This window comes from Balaenoptera physalus, assembly GCF_965194825.1.
Source record: "Balaenoptera physalus genome assembly, chromosome: 18".
NCBI lineage: Eukaryota > Metazoa > Chordata > Mammalia > Artiodactyla > Balaenopteridae > Balaenoptera > Balaenoptera physalus.
The window spans coordinates 68,454,363-68,476,541 of record NC_138899.1 but is presented as its reverse complement, the minus strand read 5'-3'; the positions used below and the strand labels follow the sequence as shown (position 1 = coordinate 68,476,541).

The window sequence follows — 22,179 nt, the reverse complement described above, 5'->3', positions numbered from 1 at the left end:
TAAAACTAGAGGTTAAAACCATTTTTTAATGATTTTGTTAAAAAACCTAGTAGTTTTTTGGTTCAGTATATTGCCCATTAACTTTAGCATTCTATTTGGAAACCTGGTCTATGGCATTAAAAATGATTCATATTAATTAAACACTGGCAGGATATTATTGCATATACATCTTTTTACTTTAAATTATCTAGACCTCTTGGACAAGTACAAACATTGGCTTTTAGTTTAAAAAGCTGAGCTAGATACCAATGCTTTTTTTAACAGGAATTTCTAATTAAAGTTACAGGCTGGAAGTGCTTGTTAAAATGGAAATTCCTGATGATTCTAAGACACACTAAAGTTTGAGAACCACTGTTTTAATACCGAGAAGGGTATTTGCTGATAAAATGTGTTAAAATTCAACAAATAATATAAAAAACCAGGAGGCTATAAAATGTTGCTTATTTTATGATTGTACTTTCAATATGCTGCCTCTTTGGTGGGATTTTCATGATTTCACAGAAACAACACATCTCTCCATCATGGGCTTGCTCCCACAATAAAAGTGTTGTTCAATAAAGCATTTCTGCTTCATTTCTGCTTTCTTCCATAAAGCATTCCAAAGGAAAACTTAATTTACTTGGAGTTCCCAGTCACCCATAAAAGGAAGTCCAAAGTTTAAAAAAAAAAAAAAGTTAATGAGTTTTCAGAGCTAGTTGTATCAGTTATTACCCATAAATCGCAAGATAAGATCACCAATGTTGGGCTCCCAGACTGTGGCCAATCAGTAACTCTGAGAGCACTGGCTTCAGGCTTGCAGGGAGGGATCAACAGGGTAACATTCAGGCAGCTGCTGGTGACAGGAGTATGTGAAGCACAAGTGAGAAGGTTTAGAGAAAATGCCTCCAAGAATGTACAAACTCTACCTCCAGGTCGGCTTTAATTTTCTCCTTCACAAATGTGAAGCAAGTTGGAATGAGAGCAGAAGGTAGGCCAGCCTGTTAAACATGGGCTTTGGGACACAGGAATCTAAGAGGCCGCGGAAAACAGTGGTGGGATCGGCAAAAGCTGTTGCAAAAAATCAAAAGGTGGACACACAACATGGAGGGTATTGTTGCAAGGTCATCAGAGTTTTCAGGGAAACAAGAGAGGGCAATGAAACGCACATGGGATGGGGAAACAAAAGACCCGAGTTTTCCCCCAGCTCTGTCACCTAAAACACTGCACAAGGTAAACGAGCTCTTTTTTAAAGGAAATAGTTGAGCTAAATGATTTCTAAGGTCCCTTTGAAGTGTCATGGGGGTCTTCTAAGCCGTGCCTTCGTTATACAAAGTGACTGCCAGTGGTACTTCAAAGTCACCTTTCAGTTAATGGATGTGTCTATCTCCTTGTCTTCATCTGTCTACACGATGAACTATCAGGTGGATTAACCAAATTGAAATGAATTCACAGCACTCACTTTTGGAATTGTTTTCTCATTTAACTCCTCCATTAATATTACAAACTTCTTCTTAATTTACTTTTTATTTATCTTACATTTTTCTTTGCAAATAATATTATTTGCATATTATTTATTTATTTCCATCTAAAACCTAAATGTATAAAACTCAACTAAGAGTATGCATACCACAATACGTCCTTCTCATTCTGGAAATGCAGTCTAGGTAAAAGGTAAATGTATAGCACTGAGTTTGTTTAGGTTGGTGCTTTACCCAAGCCTCCGCTTGGCAGAGAAGAGGCAGGACTGAGAGTAGGAAGAGAATGGAGAAGAGAGAGGTGACTCACAATATTGATTTAGTTTGTCATAAATTCCCAAAGCATAAAAATATCCCTTACCAAAGGTTAGTAAAATTTATATGGCTAAGGAAGAAGGAGTGACTTGAGGTCCCAATTAATTGTGAATTATCTTTCTGTGCACCAGCTTGGATCAAAATATTCAAATTTAGACACAGAGACATTAAAAAGAAATTTGTTTTTCTGACCAGGAATGTATAGAAAAGAAGCTCTTTAACTTATACCATTTACCCTTTGAATCACTGTTTTCATAGGAAAGCCCAAGTCAATGTTAAGCTCCTCTTTGCATCTAAGAAATGATGGTAATATACTCCTAAAAATATGTCAACAGTGGGAGGATTCTGGGGGACGGGAGAGAGAGTTGGAAGTCAAATTCTTAGAGTGGTCCTCCATTATTTTGGTGGCAGCACAGATGGCGCTCTTAAAATATTAGAGCAGGGCCCTATATTTTTTTTTACAAGTTCCATGGCATCTTAAAACCCAAGATTCCTTCTGCTATTGCCTAAAATTAAAATATTAAAGACAAATTTCTTTTGCGTGTGGCTTTTATTTGGGGGCCCAGAAACTCTTTTTCAATTGAAATACTCCTACGAGAGAAAGCATAATAAGATAGTACTAATAATTAATATCTCTTCAAGGATTGATAAAATAAATTTCTTATGAATTTAAGAATAAGATGAGAAAAAGGACAAGTATATTGTGATATGGAAGGGAGTAAGCCAGAGTTCGGCATCTCTGAAATCTTTTCCTGTTTATCTCAAGGAAAACATGAATTACTTCTCACACTGTTCTCATGGCCTCTTGCATATAACTATACGGTAATGTTAAATATGTCATGCAACATGTATTATAGTAAGATGTTCTCATATCTGTGTCCCCCACGTTAAAAACAATGCCCTCAAGGATGGAAAACATGCCTTCGTATATCTCCTCCCACGTCTAATTCCTAGCTCAGCTCCTGGCACGTGGAAAATGTACAGTAATTGCTTATTAAACCCAAATCATTATATTTATTTAATGAACATATTTTTTTAATAAATTGAACTTATTTTTTAAGAGGAAAATAAAACACTTGGAGTACAATAATTTTGCTGTAGGTCAGTGATAAACTCTGTAAATTAGTATGAGGATTGCAAGGTAAGGCTTCACCATAATCTGACTTCCATTTCTAAGATCAGATAGACACCCAATTTCCAAGTTCACGGAGTGACGGTTTCTAGGAAAGACTATAACTGCCTCTCCTAACCACCCTCTGTTTGCTATACTCCCTTGCCAGTCAATTTCTCTTTAGAATTAGAATTGTTACAGAGATGACAGGACAATCAATGCCACTTTCAGGAGAGAAAGCCCCATCTGATGCTGATAACGATGCCTGGTGGGCAATGAAATTAACGAAAAAGAAGGATCACTATGGGCGTAGCTAGCAGTCATAAACTAAGTTAAATAAAATTAAAAATGAATTAATTTTTAATTAAATAACTGATATTACTTGATTCTAATATAAAGTCATATTAGAATACTTCCAAAGCAATTTCTCTGAGAAGGTCCAAGTGACTAATGAATGTTAAGGTATTAATTTCTAAAGCATGAGAACTTTGAAAATTAGGAAATTGAGTGAGAAAGAAATCAAGAATGACATGTCAGTGGTTTGGCTGGAACAAAACCTTAAATCCATGCCTTTTCTGTTGGAGTTGCTTGAACTCTTGCTTTCCAATATGAAAGAAATGTCCCAGGGAAGTATAATCTTCTAGTATAACAGGGGCATGGATCTGAACAATCCTAATAGTTTTTACAAACACAACTTCTTGGCATTTAATATAATTGGGAGTTAGAAGCAAAATGTTGACAATCGAACATATTCTGAAATCACTGCACTTGAATATGGCACAGCATTTTCAAGTTATAATATTTGTTCAATCACTGAATTGAGAACTTTTTATCAAGCATTCTCCGCTCTGTGCGGGGGCCTAGGTTAGGCACTAAGAATGTGAGGTATCTGAAACAGATCCTTTCCCTTACAATCCAGAGAAACAGACAATGAGTCAGTCATGCCACAGGTAACCTGAGGTTATAATTCTGAATAGAGCTAGAAATTAAGGTTCTAAGAGAGAATGTACTAGTTCTCCAAGCCTTGACTGGTGGGTTTGGAGAGACCTATATACAGTGTGGCTCCTATTAAAATAACAGTGACCGCCCTCAGTGGAGGAAATGGGTTTGTGAACCCATAGTTAACCATGGTTAAGCAGGCAGTTTCTTAGACACAGTAGCTGTGCAATAAATGTGCACCGAATTGCACCCAGTGAGAACAAAAAGAATAAAATGCAAACGTATTCAATAAGGAATACAAACATACTCAAGCACACATTTGAAAAAAAACCAAACAAACAGTAATACCAACACGCTGTGTCCTTACCCCTATTGTTCCAAAACTTTCTGGCTTTCTTCTCATCTTTTTCTTGCACAGGTGTGTCCATATCCATTTGATCAGGTACCAGAGAGACTTGGGGCTTGGGATGACATTGAAGGGAGTAGGCAGGGTACCTCCTTCTTCAAAATAACTCATCCAAAGCTTTGTCCGAGCAAATTTCCATTCTATATCTGCATGGTCCTGAACAGGAAAACATGACAAGTGCTGACAGGTTTCTTAATTAATAAGGTGAGATAAACCTTACAGAGAGCCTGTAACCTGACTTTGAGTGGCTCTTGGAACATTAATTAAATTGCCTGTAAAAACAACGCTGACTCCCAGAGATGGTCATCTAAATTCAGAGAGTGGCTTAGCCTGGAAAGGAGTCACAGCTCTCTTGTCACTTTTCATCTTTCCCACTTGCAGGAAACAGACATTTACAATAAATCCATGCTAAAGAGACTGCAGTGATTAGTTATGACTTGAAGATGAATCTTCATTTACTGCACTGTAGGCTTACCTTAGCTCAGTTTCATTAGATTCTGGCCACAAGCAGGGCTTTAGGTCTTACCCAAGGCCTTGAAATCCTGCCTAGGTAGGTGCCCATGGCTCATACTTCTGGTGTTTCCAGTAAAAGTCTTACTTGATATGTTTCCATTTGAATAAACCTTGTCCACCTTTAGGCAACAGGCATAAACTCAGAGAGAAGTTCCTCTAACAGATGTACAGTAGGGTCTCTGATACAGCATTGAACCCTGACGTAACCTTGGCCAAATTGTACCAGGTGAGAGTATGGCTAGGGGTTGCCCACAAGCCTGAGGCATCCCCCTAATTATTTATTAATGATTCTGCTTTGTTAATCTCCTGGAAGAACTTAGGAACATTTGTGGCAATTAGATATGGGGCAGCCAGTCTCCTCTTAAGTTAGCCACAAATCTTATTTAAGCAGAAAATCTGGGAAGTAGGAGGTGGTAGAAACTAGGCGTACATACAAATTCAAAATAGTTCATTTTAACCCATTAATATTATTAAAAACCCTTGAGTTTTAGAGTAGGAGAAATCAGAGTACTTCATTCTAATCTTCCTAAATTGCTGTGTGCTGATGAATGCATATGTTGTTTATACATTCTACTCTGAATAATATGGATTTTAGTCTAGACACTGGACAGCTCGTGCTTTCAACAGAAGTCACCGTATCTAGAAAATGCATGGTCTTCATTTTTGCTTAGCAAACGATCGAAAGATCAATGTACAGAAGCTACAGCTTCCCCTGTCTTTCCTCTCCCATTTCTACTTCCTTCCCTATCTTTCTTCCCAAACAAGCTTATAGATTCTGCATTAATGAAGGAAAGTAGATGTTGTTTGCTGCCGCCACGGAGACTGGGACTGAGTAAAACTGGCTTCAGGTAATAAAAAGGCAGCCCCGCAGGTGAAGTGTCGGCCTGTGAGTAGCTCTGCTCCTTCTCATTCTCAGGGAGTCACAAGTTGAGGATTATCCTGACCTCACTATGTTCTCTTACTGCTGTCACAAAGCAGACTCTTCCTTTGGGATTCTGAAAGGGTCTATAACAACATCTACAGTGGTTAGAAAAATTGAAGGTGAGAAGTTTCAGGCTGGTGATGACTATAATCACCTCTGCTACCCATCTTCTAACTCTTAGTTAATGTTTAAAGCTTAGCTTAGGTATTTCCTCTCCTAGGAGGCAGCCCCGACTCTCATCTATCTCAGCTGTCTCCTCTCCCCAGCCCACGTTACAGTCCTCTTTTCTGTACCTTTATCACATTCTCCAATTCCTTTTCTCAATATTGAAATTATTTATTGAATTTTTTTGTCCATCCTGTATTACTTTTTTCTCGAGGGCAGGGACTTCGTTATTCTGGGTATCCCTAAAATCAAGCATATGTCTGGCATATACTAGGTGCGCAATAAATATTTGATCTATGAACAAAAGCGCGAGTGAGAAGCAGGCTTTAGTCGTGGTCTGCATGATCGCTTTTGCCTTTCAACTGTTACATTTTCTTCTTCTTTCATGCTTTATCCTAGAGCTCTGAATTAAGGGTAGCAGGACAAAAAGAGAAAGACCTCAGGGTAAATTCTGCTATTGTGGCACAGGCGAAAATCAAATACTTGGCATGTTCATGCTCCAAGGAGGCATCACACGCAGGATGTTGGGGGTACACCTGTCTCAGGTTCTCAGTGCCTGCTCTCCTCTCAAGTAGCTTTAGAGTTTGGGCTAAACAAGAATAGAAATTTGAAGATCGTTCTCATCTCTACAAGTCACCTAGAAAGACACACCCCACACAGGAGCAAAAAGAAAATATTACACGGTTCCTGAATAATGTTCTCTTCTTGATGAAATTGATACATTTAATGTTTTATAGGATCCAAATTGTATATACAATTTCTCTGTATATAGCTTGATAATTAGAGGCTTTCTAATATTTTTGGAAGGGTGGTCTGGAAAATAGAATCCACATTTGGCAAATGTGTTGACTAGAGGAACACAGAGCTTCTGAAACAAATATACGTATATATTTATGGACTATCTAAAAAGTTTAAGATTTGTGAGATGCTTAAGTGAAGTTCCACAGATTCAGATATTCACCCGCAACTCCTCGGACCTAAGTATATTCAGTGGGAATACTCTAGTCTTGGAATCAGTAAATAAAAATCATTTATTTTTATGTTTTATGCAGTTTTTCATCTGTGACAGGTGTCTTGCTTCCATAAAGACAGTATAATTAAAATTAGGAGTGCTGCTTCTCAAAATAACAATAATAACACCCCAGAGGATTAGCAATAGATTCAAAGATGCAATATAATTGCAGTTATTTATGGAGTAAATGGGCAGCCTGTAATTATTCTTATAAAAGGCTGCTTGTCTAAAGTATACATATGAAAGACTTAAGAAATATATTTCACTCCAGTATGGGTTTGCTTTGTCACTATTGCTAATGGCCATAGACACAGATCACTAGTATGCAAGTTGAAGGGGATAAAGGACTTTGCCATTCTTGTTCATTGCCGTATTTCTAGTTCTTAGGACGGTACCTGGCAACAGAGTAAGCACTAAATAAGAATTTATTGAATGAATGAATAAATAAGCTAAGTTGTTTGGATTCTAGAGTTTCAAATAAACACATATGGTATTGTATCTTCTGCTACAGCATTCAGGGTTACTCCTCTCTGACTTTTTCCTGGGCTTTAAGAAACTGAAAATCCTGTGCTTTTTCACTCCGACTCCTCTCTGGGCTAGCTCTTGTATCTTGCCAAGCTAGCATGAGTTTGCTTATATCAAGATTGTAGATTAGATGGTCAGAGACAATGCAAAACCCAAAGGGCACTGCATAGAGATGAGTTGCCTGTTCATAATCAGTACCTCACCTACTGTTTGCCATAGCCAATGACTGCCTGGTAGGATAGATTTAGTATAATCACCTGTAATATGAAAAAACTAAAATAGTATGTAGCCAAGTAGGGTAATAGTGCTTAGAAATATCAAATTAACCATTTATATTACAATTCTGATTCATCTCATCAATAGCAATTATAGATTGTATTTCCTATGATAATAGGATGGAGTATAGCTAGGAACGACACATTCTAGGGGGGAAGTTATTCAACTTACAGCAATAAGTTGGTAAGAATTATTCATCATAGCTATTAACATGTTAAGTAGGACAACCAGAGAGATGATGTTGTATGTCCCAAACATGGTGGCACCAACAAACTCGGTGAATTCATGCTGTGCTTTGACATTGGTCACATATAAGTTGATGAGCCCAAATATTGACCAAAACAGGGACTGGAGTGTCTCAAATAACCTGGAATAAAGATAAAATGACATTAATAGCTACATTAATAGAACCATTATACAATAAGATAGAATGATAGAACATGATTACTATGAGGTTATAGTTGATTAATTTAAAAATAAACTTAATAAAAAGAATTAAAGAAAATTGTTCCCTTATACTAGCACAAATGTGTACTTAATTTTCTCAAGAGCTTTGAAAACTATTTAGTTTCCTGGCCAGCAATGACAAATTGGACCCGCAGCATGTTTTTGTATAGTCATTGAGTTAAGAATGGTTTCTACTTTTTCAAAGGGTTGGAAAAAAAAATCAAAAGACAAGTGATATTTTGTGACATGTGAAAATTATATAAATTCATATTTCAATGCACATAAAGTTTTATTGAAACACAACCATGCCAATTCATTTATACACTGTCTATGGTTTCTTTTGTGTTACAATGACAGCCGTGAGTAGTTGCAACACAGAACATACGGCCCACAAAGCCTAAAATATTTACTACCTGTCCTTTTCATAACAAGTTTACAAACCTGTGTCCCAGGGCACTGAGTGACAGTTAATAAATAATAAATCTGCAGGCTTAGTCTTTAAAAAATGTAAGTTCTTTTACCTGATTTTCCTTTTTGATTATAGAAGGATTAAAAATAATGTTATCATTATGGATTTCCACATTTACAATTAAAATTGCACAGAGTGAATCCTGTATGATGACAAAATGTCTCAGAATGGTCAGATAATAAGATTTGCTAATTTTCAAATTTCAGGGAACATTTTCTTCATTACTTAACTTACTCCAAAAACGGAATAAGATGAAGAGTGTCTGAACCCAAATGAAGAATTGTTTCAGTAGGACCATTATGACACCTTAATGTAATAAAAAGACAATGGAACTCTTATATTCTTTGAGAAATGGTTAAAAAAAGACTGTATTTAAGTTATGTCGTGAAAACAAAAGCACAATTATCTTATACGTGGCATGATGACTAAGGATGTGGGATTTCAGTGGTCAAATGCCCCAAGGAGAGCAAATTCATACGAGGCCAGGGGACAGTGGTATGGCCTGATGTGAAAAGATGAGCTTAAACTATCAGATTTCCTCTCTGTGAAAGTTTACCTTAGAAATATCAAGAGACTGAGGTAGTCATTAAAAAGTACTGAAATGACAGGAGTTATGATGTAGAATTAGGATCACTGGAATTATGAGAAGCCAAAGGTTTGAGACAGCACAAACTAAGAAACAGAGAATTGAGAATAAATAAGCCAGATAATAAGTAAACCCTGAAGAGAATACATGTGGAGTAGCTAAGTCATGTTAATATCGGTTCTCAGAGGAAAAAAAATCCCATGGTCCAGCTCTACATCAACTCCTGCTCTTCTTGAAGCCAGGTCTTGCTCTAGGCTCTGCCCTTGCTAAGATCAACCCTTGCTCAGAGAATCAAAGGGCTGGATTCTTGTACCAAACTCCTGTTACTTGAAACAATCCATGAATTTCTGATCAGTATGACAAGGAGAATCTAACTAAGGATGCCTTAACTGGTGTTCAGGATTTCTTTTCTTAAATTAATTGGTTTTTTTTTTAAGTAAGCCATTTCATATTTTTAATTGTATAATAAAATTTTAACTATAGGATATGAAATGTAATGGTTTCTTCACTGAATTATTTTGCTAGGGCTGTTCAACTCTCAATGGGGCAAATTATCATAAAGGTTTCAATGTGATCAACCTCAATCAGACCTTGACTTGCTGGCAGGGATGTACTTTGTGAAGAGTTCACCATATATTCTTAAAGGACAACCAGATGTCAGATTCTAACAATATCAGGGAAAGTTTAATATAATTCATTGGCCTCAGACAAAGGCCACTAGAAGGTATTCTTTGAAAACTTTCTCAGAAAAAAAGTAAATTTGACCCAAGGCCATGAGTTCTTTATTTTCAGTAGCTTTAGGGAGAATTTCTAAGATTAATGACAGTGCCATTGGATTTAATGTGAAATGATTTTGTTCTTCCTTTCTAAACAGTGCATATTCTCACTGTGAATATACAAATATAATTCAACTGGTTTTTCCCTGACCTCAATAGCAGTTCAGAGAGAGAGTAGAAGTTACATGAGTGATATAATAAATTATATAAAATGTTGCCACATAAATCCCATAACAGTTACTTTTCTAAATGTTCAAATAAAAAAGTGATGTAGAGTAAATGGATTGTTATGGTTGAATAATTCTGATCTTCTTCTACCTAAATAAGAACTATTCATCATTAGGATATTAGCAGACCCTTTGGCAAAACATTTATTTGCATATTTAATTAAAATTTGAAAATAAGAAAATTCAAAACAGGATGACATTTTATGATTAACTCTGAATTTCATTCTTATTTTTATTTTCTTTTCATTTTTTCCGTTGAATGAATCAGAAGTAAGATTTGCAGAATAGTTCCACTTAACCAAAATATATTTAGTTTTAGATGAATCAAGACCCTGTTATCAAGACACTGGTGTTTCTTAGCTAATTATTCTTTTATTACATGGATTAAAAAATCAATCTAAGTTAATATTTCAAAGCCATTGTTCTAAAATTGTTTTCATAATTATTGATAAAAACATTGCCCATAGATTGAAGGGCCATTAGCATTAGCTGCATCACATTTTAGGTTGCCTTTATGTGGCAACTATTTTCGTAATTCTATGGAAAGATAAGGACAGAAAGCTTTCCAGGATAATGGCACCCTTAATTAAATCACACTTTGCATAGAATCTTGGTTAAAGACTAAGACCTGGCAACTTCTATAGCATTGCCATCCTAAAGATGTCTCTTGTTTCTTGAGGCTATTTTTCAATTTCTACTTTTAAAAATGAGCTTATTCCCCAGTTAAATACTTACAACTAGAGAAAGAGAACAGGTAAAAAGGTCATGTATTTCACAGTTGCATTTCCCTCTATCTTTGAGATGAAATCGATGAGGAAACATAAGTTAATACAAGACATCTGACTGTTTTATTCTTAGTTTATAAGGAATTAAGTAATATTAAAACAAAGTACGACTTCAGTTGGCCAGTTTCAATTATCAGAAATACAGCTCCAATCAACATAAAAGGCATTTTCTTAATGAGAAAATATCTGTCACAAGGTCCATGCCTCTGTATTCATAAGAGAGCCCCGTACCCAGAGACTATTGGTTTAAAATTCTATGCAGAATAATTTCAGTGATTAAATATTTGGTTTCTTTTAGTAACATGTAGTTCTTCCCATGTCAAAGAGAAAACAACCTGGAAGCATTCAAGGGGCAGGAAGAAGTGTCCACTTGCTGGTGGGAAAATGCACAGAGAGACACAGAAGACAGATCACAGCCTATTCCCACTGGGAGCTCACAGTCAGGAAGGCATCTTGGAAAAGGTACATCTGAGATAAGTTTTGGAACACAAAATAGAACTTTGCCAAGTGAGAGGGCAGAACAAGAGCCTTCTGGGATGAGAGAAGAATAGGACATATTTAGGGATTGATAACCCATTAGAAAATGTTGAAGAATAAAGTGTTATTTGGGAATGGAGAAAGATGAAGCTAAAAAAGCAAGCAAGGGGCAGATCATTGAAGGACCTGGTATGTCAAGTTAAGAAATTTGACTGTATCCAATAAGGAATGAGAAACCATTTAGGTATTTTAAATAGAGGAGTGTCAAGATTTTGGCTTAGAAAGATCATTCAGGCAACAGGATGTAAGACGTATCAAGGAAGGCAGGGACCAGGGGCAGAGGGACTTAGATTTAGGCAGGGTCAGCGAGCGAGGGAAGATGGCCCCGAGACAATAAAGAGTAGACATTTATTGACTGACTGCATGTGGAGGGGGGGGAGCAGAAAGAGGGATCTAGTATAAAACACAAGTTTTTGATTTAAGTATCTGAAATGGGTTGTGGTAGCATTGACTAAGAAAGGGATTTGAGGAGGAGGAATTAAAAAGTTGTGAGAGAGACTCTGATGAGTTTTCTCTGATTGGGTTTAAATGTTTAGGAGATTTGCATGGAGAGGCATTCGAAAGACAGTTGGACTTACAGATCTTGGGGAGAGAGGCCCATGCTAGTGATATAAATTGAATATAGGAGTCATCTCTTAGACATATAGGGCCAAATCCATCAGATGAGTTTTCACAGAGATATTGGAACAGGGTCAGAGGATAGTTACTAAGGCAGATCACTATTTAAAAGCAATCACTGAAATATAATTATTAGAGGACCATGAGAAAGATTAGAAAAGTAATAGATAAAGTATTAAAACATAGTAATATTAAAAGTAAAGGAGGGCAAGATTTTAAAAATGAAGCTGTTAAACAGGGTCAAATGATACAGTTTAAATAGGATACAAAGAGATAAATGTCCATTGATAGTAGTGATATGGAGCCTCCAGCTATTTTCTAGAGCAAGAACAAGGTATCTTGTTTAGGCTTCTTTTCAGGGTTGCTTGGATGAGAGGAAGGAGAGAGACAGGAGTAGCAGCCAATGAGAAACAGAGTTCAGAGTTTCAGCATACATTTGTGCCCTGACTGGAAGGAATTATAGAGAGGAACCATGTGAATACAGCTAAGGAAACACTAGATACTACTACTAATAAAAAGCAGTGGAGTGGATAACATTTTTTATCACATTATATGACAAGCACTGTATTAGGTAATTTACATTAATTTTTTTTTAATTTTCATAGGGAAGACATGAGATGGGGTAATAAAAAGAAAAGGTTGAAATTTGTGGAAGTTGCAGAGTTATAAAAAGAAGAAGATATAGTTATAACTGCAAGCAACAAGTCATACTAGCAGTTACTCTTTGTGAGTAACTTTGAACAAAAATAATTTGTTGCTTGCAGGTTTACATTCCATTATCTGGAAAAGAATTCAAGTAGAACACCTGGTTTATTTGCATTGAATGATTTGGACCTATAATATTGGAGTGATATGCAGTTATCTGTTGCTTTTCATGGTAATAGAGAAAACCATTGGTAAGGATACACTAAAAGAATACATAATCCAAGCAATTCAACGTGTTTGTTTTAGAATAAAATTTATATTAAATATTTTGCATCAGATTCTCTAGCCATATTCTTCTGAGACAGATATTAAAATTAGCTCACAATATGTCAGCATTTACCACAAAACCAGTAACAGGGCAAGGGGATTCCTGAGAATCTCACGGATCATAAATTAGGATGGGGTTAGATAGAACCTTGTTAACTACAGATGAATCATATGTCTGAGAAGGGGTTGGGTCTTGGAACCTGAGCTGTTCCCTGAATTAAAGAAGACCTGAGGAGGGAACTCAGTTCTATGGGCTGTGTGGAAGTTCTTTCTGGAAGACAAAGCATGATCAGAAGTATGTGACCACAAATGTCAACAGGGTGGTCTTGGCAAGTAGTCGCACCAGGGCACATAGTGCAAAGTAACAAGGGAGTTGTGAAAGATGGCGCATGCAAAATGGCTGTCCATCAGAAATCCAGGAGGCCAGTCAGCAGACAGGCACTATCCAGGAACTTTGTTAGAGGCAGAATTTGAGTCTAAGAAGGGGGAGGTTGGTGGGATCTACTACTGTGAATCCCTAGTCCCCGTTGCCAGGAGCAAATTGCCACGTCAAGGATCACGAGCGAGTGGGGAAAGACAAGTTCTGATATCAACACTGAGACACAATCCAAGGCTATTCCTCACCAGGCTATTGTTGCAAAGGGATTTCACTGAATTCCTCCTGAACTAGGTGAGAAAAGAGCGTGAGGAAGATGACAAGGCTGGGTAAACTGGTCGGGCTGGAGAACTGCTTAAGTCCAGGAGAATAAAGAGGCTGGAGCAAGGGATAAAGTGACAAGGAGAAGCTGGGATGACTTTTTGTTTTCTTTATGATTCATGGTTTGTATCAAATCGATTTCTGAAAGGATTTGAGGCAGCTAAGGCTGCGATGAAAACTTACGTGCAAATAATCAGACGTTAATGAATTTAAATGGGGTTTTAAATACTGGGATCAAAGGTAAAACTGATACAGAATTGAGCCAACAAGATTATTTTAACCAAAAGTGACTTAGTTTACAGGACATTATTGATTTCCTCCCACTGGAGAAACTACTGTACTCTCTCAGATTACATAAAATTCTAGAAGGGCCGATGAATGGCCAGCTGACTTTCAAAGTCATCTACAAAATCACCATGTGTTCCCATGTGGTTACTGTGGAGAGGAAAATCACCTCACTTCTTAATCCATCTGCCAATTCACTGTTTATCATAGTGGGAAGGAAATGGACACAGGCAAGTAGAGGGGTTTTCTATCAGAACTGTGTGAGCATGAAACACCGTGGCCGTGAACCTGTGCTGTCAGCAAGCCTGATTGTCAGAATTACTGGAGCTTGACACCGAGCAAGACCTGACGCTCCTCAGCTGTAAGGGCACAGAGGGTTATATGTGCATCATAATCATGGCTTAGGTTGGACTATTAGGGATTTTGGACTATTTCTCCATGCCTAGATTTTTGGTTGGGGAACCCGAGAATCAGAGAGACATGTGAAGGAACTTTAGTATCTGGAAAACACCTAAGCAAAGATTGAAAAGCATTTGGATTTTCTTCCTTGATTGGTTTTCCATATATTCTATCTCTTACTGTGCTTGTAAGCTATCACTAGGCACAAGTTTCTTTCTATTCCACATTTTAAAACAGTATACATAACTGTCTTTTATAGGAGGTCATTTAAAAGAAAAGACCATTTTACTAAAACTTAAAATAAATGTACTGGATATTTCTGTTTTCCACACTAAGCACAATTTTTCTTTGCAACCACTTGTCACGGTTCAAATTCAAAATGTAATACACTCTATATTCTGCCCAACGTTCCCAATAGAAAAAAAAGTCTGCGAGACTTACGTTGAAAATGCATTATTCTGTTTTTCACATCGTATGCCTTTGCAGCTTAACCCTTTTGTTTCTTCGTAATAGAAGTACAATTGATTTAGGCCATTGGCAAATGCTAGCAACACAAGGCAGTAGATGAATAGAAACTTCAAAATGTCCAGGAGCATTCTTCCCAGAGATATTTGCAGAGGCCCCAGGTGAGAATTTGCAGTAAACAGTGAGATCAGTCGCAGGGAACTGAATATATTTGCAATAGCAAATAAAGCTTCAGCCACAAGTGTGGGATGCCACATGTCCCAAGATTCTCGTGGATTAAGAGCACTATACTGGAGAAAAGAGAGAGACAAAGGGGAAATAAAATATGAAACAAACACATACATATAAATATGTCAATCTCAGAACAGGATGATTTTTCAGGCAGCTTCAGCACCACGGCAGCCTACTGGCAGGAAGCTGATGTTTTCCGTGATGGTGGCAGCAATTCTAATCTACAGAAAAATAAGAATTTCCTAAAGGAATTTATAATTGTTGAGTTTCAATCAAAGTGACCTCCCGGGTCTGTCCTTGTCATTTGTAGTATTTGCTAACCTGTGAATTACATCTGTCCTTGATCTTTCCAGTGGGACTTTTAAAAAAGAAAAGGAAAATGTTACATAGGAAAAGATAGTCTGTTTTATATAGGGAAAAAATGGCAATATCATAATAACAAAGAAAACTACATTTTAAAGGAAAACTGCTACATTTTGAACAAAATCAATGGCTTTGCTTACTATGTTCGACACACTTGCCTATTCTAGAGGAATGCATGCTGGATACAAATTACATATAAATGAATGGAAGTAGTGGTCTGTTGTCTTGGATATAGTAATGAGTAACATAGGTATGACGATTAATATTTTGTATCTGTTATATCCTAAATGTACATAAAACCTAACCTGGAAATCATCCTAGCAGTCAATGAATTGCTAATTTTTAATATTTCATGTGTAGAAAGTGTGATATTTGTCTGAACATTCCCTAATTACATAAAATATGTGATTTGAGAAAAATATTTGCTACATTAAACTTTGACCAGCAATTATTTTAAAGGTATGATTTAATTAAAACGTCTGCTTTGAACTATCTTGATACTGGGCTATATAAAGAGCACAGTGAAATTTATCCCTTGTAGTCTTGAGGTAAATCTGTACCCCTACAAGAAAAAAGGTCAGATACACTCTTTGAAATATTACATTGTGAACATCTATTATTACACCTGTATAAGAACTGAACAAGTTAAATTCTCTTCTTCATATACATCACTAAAAATACGTCTAGACAATTGCAACTTTTTCCTAATGATCATGTAGGGAAAAGAAATTTACTTCTGTATGAGTCTCTCAGAATATTTCCATTCTTTTTATATTGCATTGTATACTAAAGACCTTTACAAATGTTAATTAATTCTCTTGAAGCTAATAGATGGTATTTTTAAAATCTCCTTGGGGAGAAAATACATCACAAGCTCTTGATTTTGTTCAACACTCAGACTCCTGCTTGAGTGACAATTTAAAACAATCAAGTTTGAACTAGAAGGAAATTATTTTCTATTTTTGAATCCTCATAACCGTTCTTGAACATTCCCATGCATGGCTTCAGCATAAAATAGCTAATGATTGAGGATACAGAAAAAATTTTTAATTTAAGATTTTTATTCATTATAATGAGTATCGGAGTGACAGTTTGTGGTATCAAACATCACCTAAATCTCTCCACTCCCCTCCCCCGGCATATTATGCCACCTTTTCCTTCAAAGACTACGATAACATTCACCTTCCTTTTTTCACTTCTCTTGAAAGACACATGTATTTTAGTAGAGAGTATCTACCCTTCTGTTGATGGTTAATTACATATTTCTCCTCTCTCTCTCTGTCTCTCTGTCTCTTTCTTACTTATTATGGCTTAGAACCGTATCTCAAAATGTACAAAACACTAAACAGTAAGCATTCTTAAGGATGTAATTGTTTTCTTGGAATTTCTCACCACATTTAACACAATGTCCTGCGTGTAACAGGTGCTCAAGAGACATTTTATCCCATCAAGTATTCATGCATAGTCCAGTGAGGATGACAAGGGCAGCTAATTATAATAAAAATGCTCTAAGAGATTAACACAAACTGCTGTGAGAATAGAGAAGAGAAAGTGATACAGTCTGTCTGGGGCTGATGGGGCCAGCAATGAATAGAGATTACATGTTGTTCAAGCTCTAAGGGTCCCTCGATGTTATTGCATCTGGTGGAGATGCTGTTCCTTGTTCTACTTCTCACAGCCAGTTTGTGGCCGTTGGATGTAGAATCCATCGTCACGTGGTCACTGACCCCAGCTCTATTTTTGACTTACTAAGCTTTAGAACCCTCTTAGCAACTGCTCTCAGCTGGGACTTGCAAAATCAGAAGAGGAACGTTTCCCATTTTACAAATCAGAGATGTTAGTTTCTGCCCCAATATAATTACCCAAGACCGTTTCAGAGTCCAGCACTTCTCTTAATTGTTGGGAAACAACGCTACGTAAATATGTTCACACCTATGCATGGCCGGGCTTGCTGAGAAATATATTGTATTGGGGTTAAAGGATGTTTGAATGGCAAATGAGTCTTGGAAATTAAAGATAGAGACCTCCTGAGAGATTTAGAAATATCTCCCCTGGAGCCATCTGTTTACCGTCTAAGGATAATAATTCTAAGGGACCTTTGCCTCCCCAGAGAGAATTTGTTTTCTTTAGAAAGTTAAGGTCTTTCTCTTTTCTTCTCCAGGGGGAAGATGGGCAGCGGGCACAGCTGCACTATATAAGCTCTGAGATGCATCATTTCCCAGTTCCTCTCCTGTGGTACAAACTCATGGATGTGAAGGGCACATCTGGCTCTCATCGGTCGCCCTGTGGAGGCTTGGAGCACAGGGAACCAATGCCAAGATTCTTACGTAAGTAAATAATTTGTCTGTTCTCTGACCCAGAAACCTTGTTTCCTGTTAGTAAATGGAGATATGAACCTTTAGGGATTATCTCTTGATTACATTCTTTTAACTTCACTTTTTAATTTTTCTTCTACCATTCTCATCTATGTATATTTGCTTAGGTTTTTAAATATAGGCATTATTTTACAAAAGCAATTCTAAAAATTCTTACAAACCATACTGTTCTGTGAATTTGCAGAGAAAAATGGTAATTCTTCAGTGATTAAATGTATTTCCCACACCTATCATTAGAAATGAAAAGATTAACTCTAATTTTAAAGTTTTCTTTGGCTCTATTTTCTAAAAACTATTCGCAAAATCTATATTAATGTTTCATCTTTCCATGTTTGCCTCAAGCCATAGTGATGACTCTTGTCAGTATCCTTTGCAGGCTCTTCTTCCTCACTTTCCCCTTAAACGTTGACTTTGCTTTTCAAACCCCTTCTCTTCTCATTCTGTCTATTCTCCCTGGATGTTGCCTGTGATTTCAACTGTCATTTATATGCTGGTGACTCCCGATTCCACATCTCCAGCCCAGAAATCGCACCTTACAATCATAGTCTATATTCTCCTGCCTCTTGACTTCTCCTCTTAGAAATCTCACAGGTGTCTCAAACTCACAGGCCAGAATTGAAACGCATCATGTTTTCATCCTCAAGCTCCTTCTCAGTTTATGCTTTCTCATCTCAGTGAATGGCAGCAAATCACCCAAGGCAGCATTTGATGTTGATCTGATAGTCTTCCTTTCCAAACTTGCAGCCTCTAAAACTGAAATCTTAGATGTGCTGCTTACTCCTCTACATTGGTATTCTCATTGTGAAAAAAGTTCCTCTATTTCCCACAGAAATTATTATAATAGCCTCCCAACTCTTCTCCCTGCCTTGAACCTTGTCCCTACTTTCCTCTAGAATCATCTTTTAAAAGGGTCAATCAGATCATCTCACATCTTGCTTAATGTTCTTCAATGACTGCAATGTCCTCGGGATGAAATTCCGATTTTCCAATCCGTCACATGAAGCCTCTGGAATCTCGGTCGTGACTTTCTTTTGAGACTGACCTGCCACTTATACCCAATTAGGTATTTACTACTCTGGCTCAAACCTTTAGTGCTGGCAATTCCCCAAATTACCCTCACATTCTCATCAAAATACCTTTCTATGAATACTGGACCCTTTGTTTAGAATGGATTTAAATTCTAATTATTTTGATTCTTTGGCTATTATTCAGTTATCAAATATGTGTTGAGTGCCCACTCTGTGTCAGGAGCTAACTTCAGGGTTCACAGTGGTAATCAAACAAGACATAATTCATGCCATGCAGGCTTACAATATAGTGAAGAAGACAGACATTAAATACGTAATGCCACTCTTTCCCTTGAGAAGTACTCTCAGACCACAGATGTATAGACGCTAGGATCCTGCTGACCAAAGCTGGTAGTTCCATGTTAGACAGAGATCAAGAGCTATGTACACACCTATAGCCCTTCGAGGACCAGCAGTTCCTGCTTTCTTCTTTCTCTCAAAAATTTGCTTTCTAGTATAAACCTACCATAGTTCGGCTTTGTCTTAAGCCTTCATTTCTATTTAGATTCTTTTTAAGAGACTTGGTCCTATGCAGACCTATGAAATAGAATATTTACCATTGAATCACTTGTCAGATTTCCATGCAGGGAGCTTTGTCTAACGCATTTTTGGTACTGGACATCTAGTATAGTGTTTTATATATGATAGAAGCTCAAAAAGCATTCTAGGGTGAAGAATCACAGCCACATTCAAAAGCATGGTTGTTAGAAAAGATGGATGATTTGCGGAAATGTGAGTATCTTAATATAGTTGGAATACAGAGGGTTTGGGAATAGTGATAACTCTAAAAGAAAGATGAAACCAGGTCATGAACACCTTAGCAGAAGTGTTAGGAGAGGAAGATGGATTGCAGCATAATATTGGGTCACAAGCTCCTTGAATATAGGAAAAGTTCATCTTTATAGTCTCTATAGTCCAATGCACACTTATAAAAATCAAGTAATCAATCAAAATGGGTAATAATTAATTTAATGCAAAATGAAAACATTTGTCATGCAAAATTAAATAGAAAATGTATGCTGGTTTTAATGTCTGATTTATAAGGTGAAAACCTTTCCCTTTCTATAAGTTGGTTAGATAATTAAGTAGTGAAAGACAATAGGAAGGCATATGATTTTCTCCTGTGGTGGATGATACTAGATTAAATAACTTGGATTTAAATATCTACAGCTCTCTGTCATAAAACTAAAGAATGTTTAGAAAAGTTAAAAAAAAAAGAAAAGTTCATAATTTGGAGAGTTCCCTACAGTTATAGCATCTGTGAAATGGAAACATTTGCCTTCTTTCTAACTGATAAAAAGAGGGATCGGTGAGATAAATACTTAGCACTATTTAGACGAATGGTGCTATGAAAAACTCCAGCAAGACTGTTAAAATAAATGATCTTATTCCTAATCACTGTGATTTTTGAAAATATTATTTATATTACACAGTGGTCGAGGCATAGGAATTTAATCATTTCTGCCAAATGGCTGAAGATAAATATGAGACAAGTTGTACATAGGGACAGGGACTGGGTAAATTTAGGAGAAAACCAGTCCTAATGCAGATAAAGTAACATTTTCTAAGCGTTCCCAGACATCAAAAAGCTCTGAATTAACTAACATTTTATACATGGTGAGAAGAGGAAATGGTTGACAAACCTTTTCCTTCAAAAAATTAAGAGCAAATTAAAAAAAAAAAAGCTACAATCTCTGAGCTGTGAAATGCTAATGAATTGAGGCATTTAAGGCAGCGCCACAAAGCCTTGCACAGAAGGAGGACAGTACTGAAATCTCATGAACTTCTGTGCTGTCTTTGTACAATATAATGCTGTTGCTTTTTTTTTTAATAAATTTATTTATTTATTTATTTATTTATGTCTATGTTGGGTCTTCGTTTCTGTGCGAGGGCTTTCTCTAGTTGCGGCGAGCGGGGGCCACTCTTCATCGCGGTGCGCGGGCCTCTCACTATCGCGGCCTCTCTTGTTGCGGAGCACAGGCTCCAGACGCGCAGGCTCAGTAGTTGTGGCTCACGGGCCCAGTTGCTCCGTGGCATGTGGGATCCTCCCAGACCAGGGCTCGAACCCGTGTCCCGTGCATTGGCAGGCAGACTCTCAACCACTGCGCCACCAGGGAAGCCCGATGCTGTTGCATTTTAATAAAAATTAAAAACTGAGTGTTTATATTAAGCTCTATTCTATGTGTTTTTAAATGTAATCTTCACAAACATTCTCTGGGACTTGATTATTCCTGTCATTTTACAGGTAAGAAAGTTGGGGCATCGATTAAGTAACTGACTCCACATCACACTGGTAGGAAGTGGTACAGGCAGTAGTCACATCAAGTATGGATCATAGCCCAGACCATGGCTTTGGCTAGAACGACCCTTTTGTATGTTAAAAAAAAAAAAAATCTCCTCCAGGTGGATGAATTACAAAAGGATGAACGAAATAAGGAAGAACTGCCCTTCTGCCAGACCTAATCTAAGAGGTTTTCCCCCTGAAGACCAATTATGGAAGAGTTTCCCTCTTTGTGGGCTGACAGTTCTTTTGGTCTGGATCCATGGCTTGGCCAAAATCACCGAGGGTTAGATTTTTGCTACCATTTATGCACCTGCAGGCAGAAGATAGAACCTGGGCAATTTCAGTTGAGATCCCAGTTATAACTCCTTGGTCATCTTGCCTGATCCATGAGAAGTGAGCTATTTGCTAGGGAGAAGCATCAAGATGATTCCATCTACCTCATCTTTCATAATAACAAATCAACTACCTTGTGAATCTTACCTCCTAATTAAAATCTAAAACTTCTCCTGTGTCCACTGCTCTACTTCAGGCATTCATCATCATTTGACTCATCCTCTGTTTTTTAAACCTCATTAATGGTTCCTCTTTATTTATAGGGTCCAAATTCTATAGCACGATTTGGAAAGTCCTTCCCATGCTCTTCCCGCCCCCATCTCCCTGGATCATCCCTCTGAGATCTGACCTCCTTTACCCTCTCAGACTTTTGCACGTTTTGTCTCTTCTCCCTGGAATGCTCATGCATGCTCATGGACACGATAGATGCCCACTCACTCTGTCCTCTAAATAGTTTCAGGACACTGCCAGCAAAATTTAGTTCCTTCCTTGATGCCAGCATGGCCCCTGTTGTAGACTTTATCACACTGTAAGGTCTTCATGTGTATTTCTCTTTCCTTACTGAACTGCTTGGAGACAGGGGCTATATCTCAGGCATCTCTGCATTCTCAGCAAACAGATGGAA

At 37.3% G+C, this 22,179-nt stretch overlaps 1 protein-coding gene across 4 annotated transcripts in view; it reads right to left on the bottom strand.

Moving 5' to 3' along the window:
* The window catches only part of TRPC4 (transient receptor potential cation channel subfamily C member 4), a 171,653-nt gene that overhangs the window by 8,899 nt on the left and 140,575 nt on the right, over window positions 1-22,179 (bottom strand). For all 4 annotated transcript variants that reach the window (XM_082435554.1, XM_082435553.1, XM_082435555.1 and 1 more), the window contains 3 exons: window positions 14,878-15,191; window positions 7,810-8,005; window positions 4,187-4,381 (listed from right to left, as the gene is read on the bottom strand). In XM_082435554.1, coding sequence (XP_082291680.1) covers window positions 4,187-4,381; window positions 7,810-8,005; window positions 14,878-15,191 — 705 coding nt within the window. The remainder of the gene's footprint in view (window positions 1-4,186; window positions 4,382-7,809; window positions 8,006-14,877; window positions 15,192-22,179) is intronic.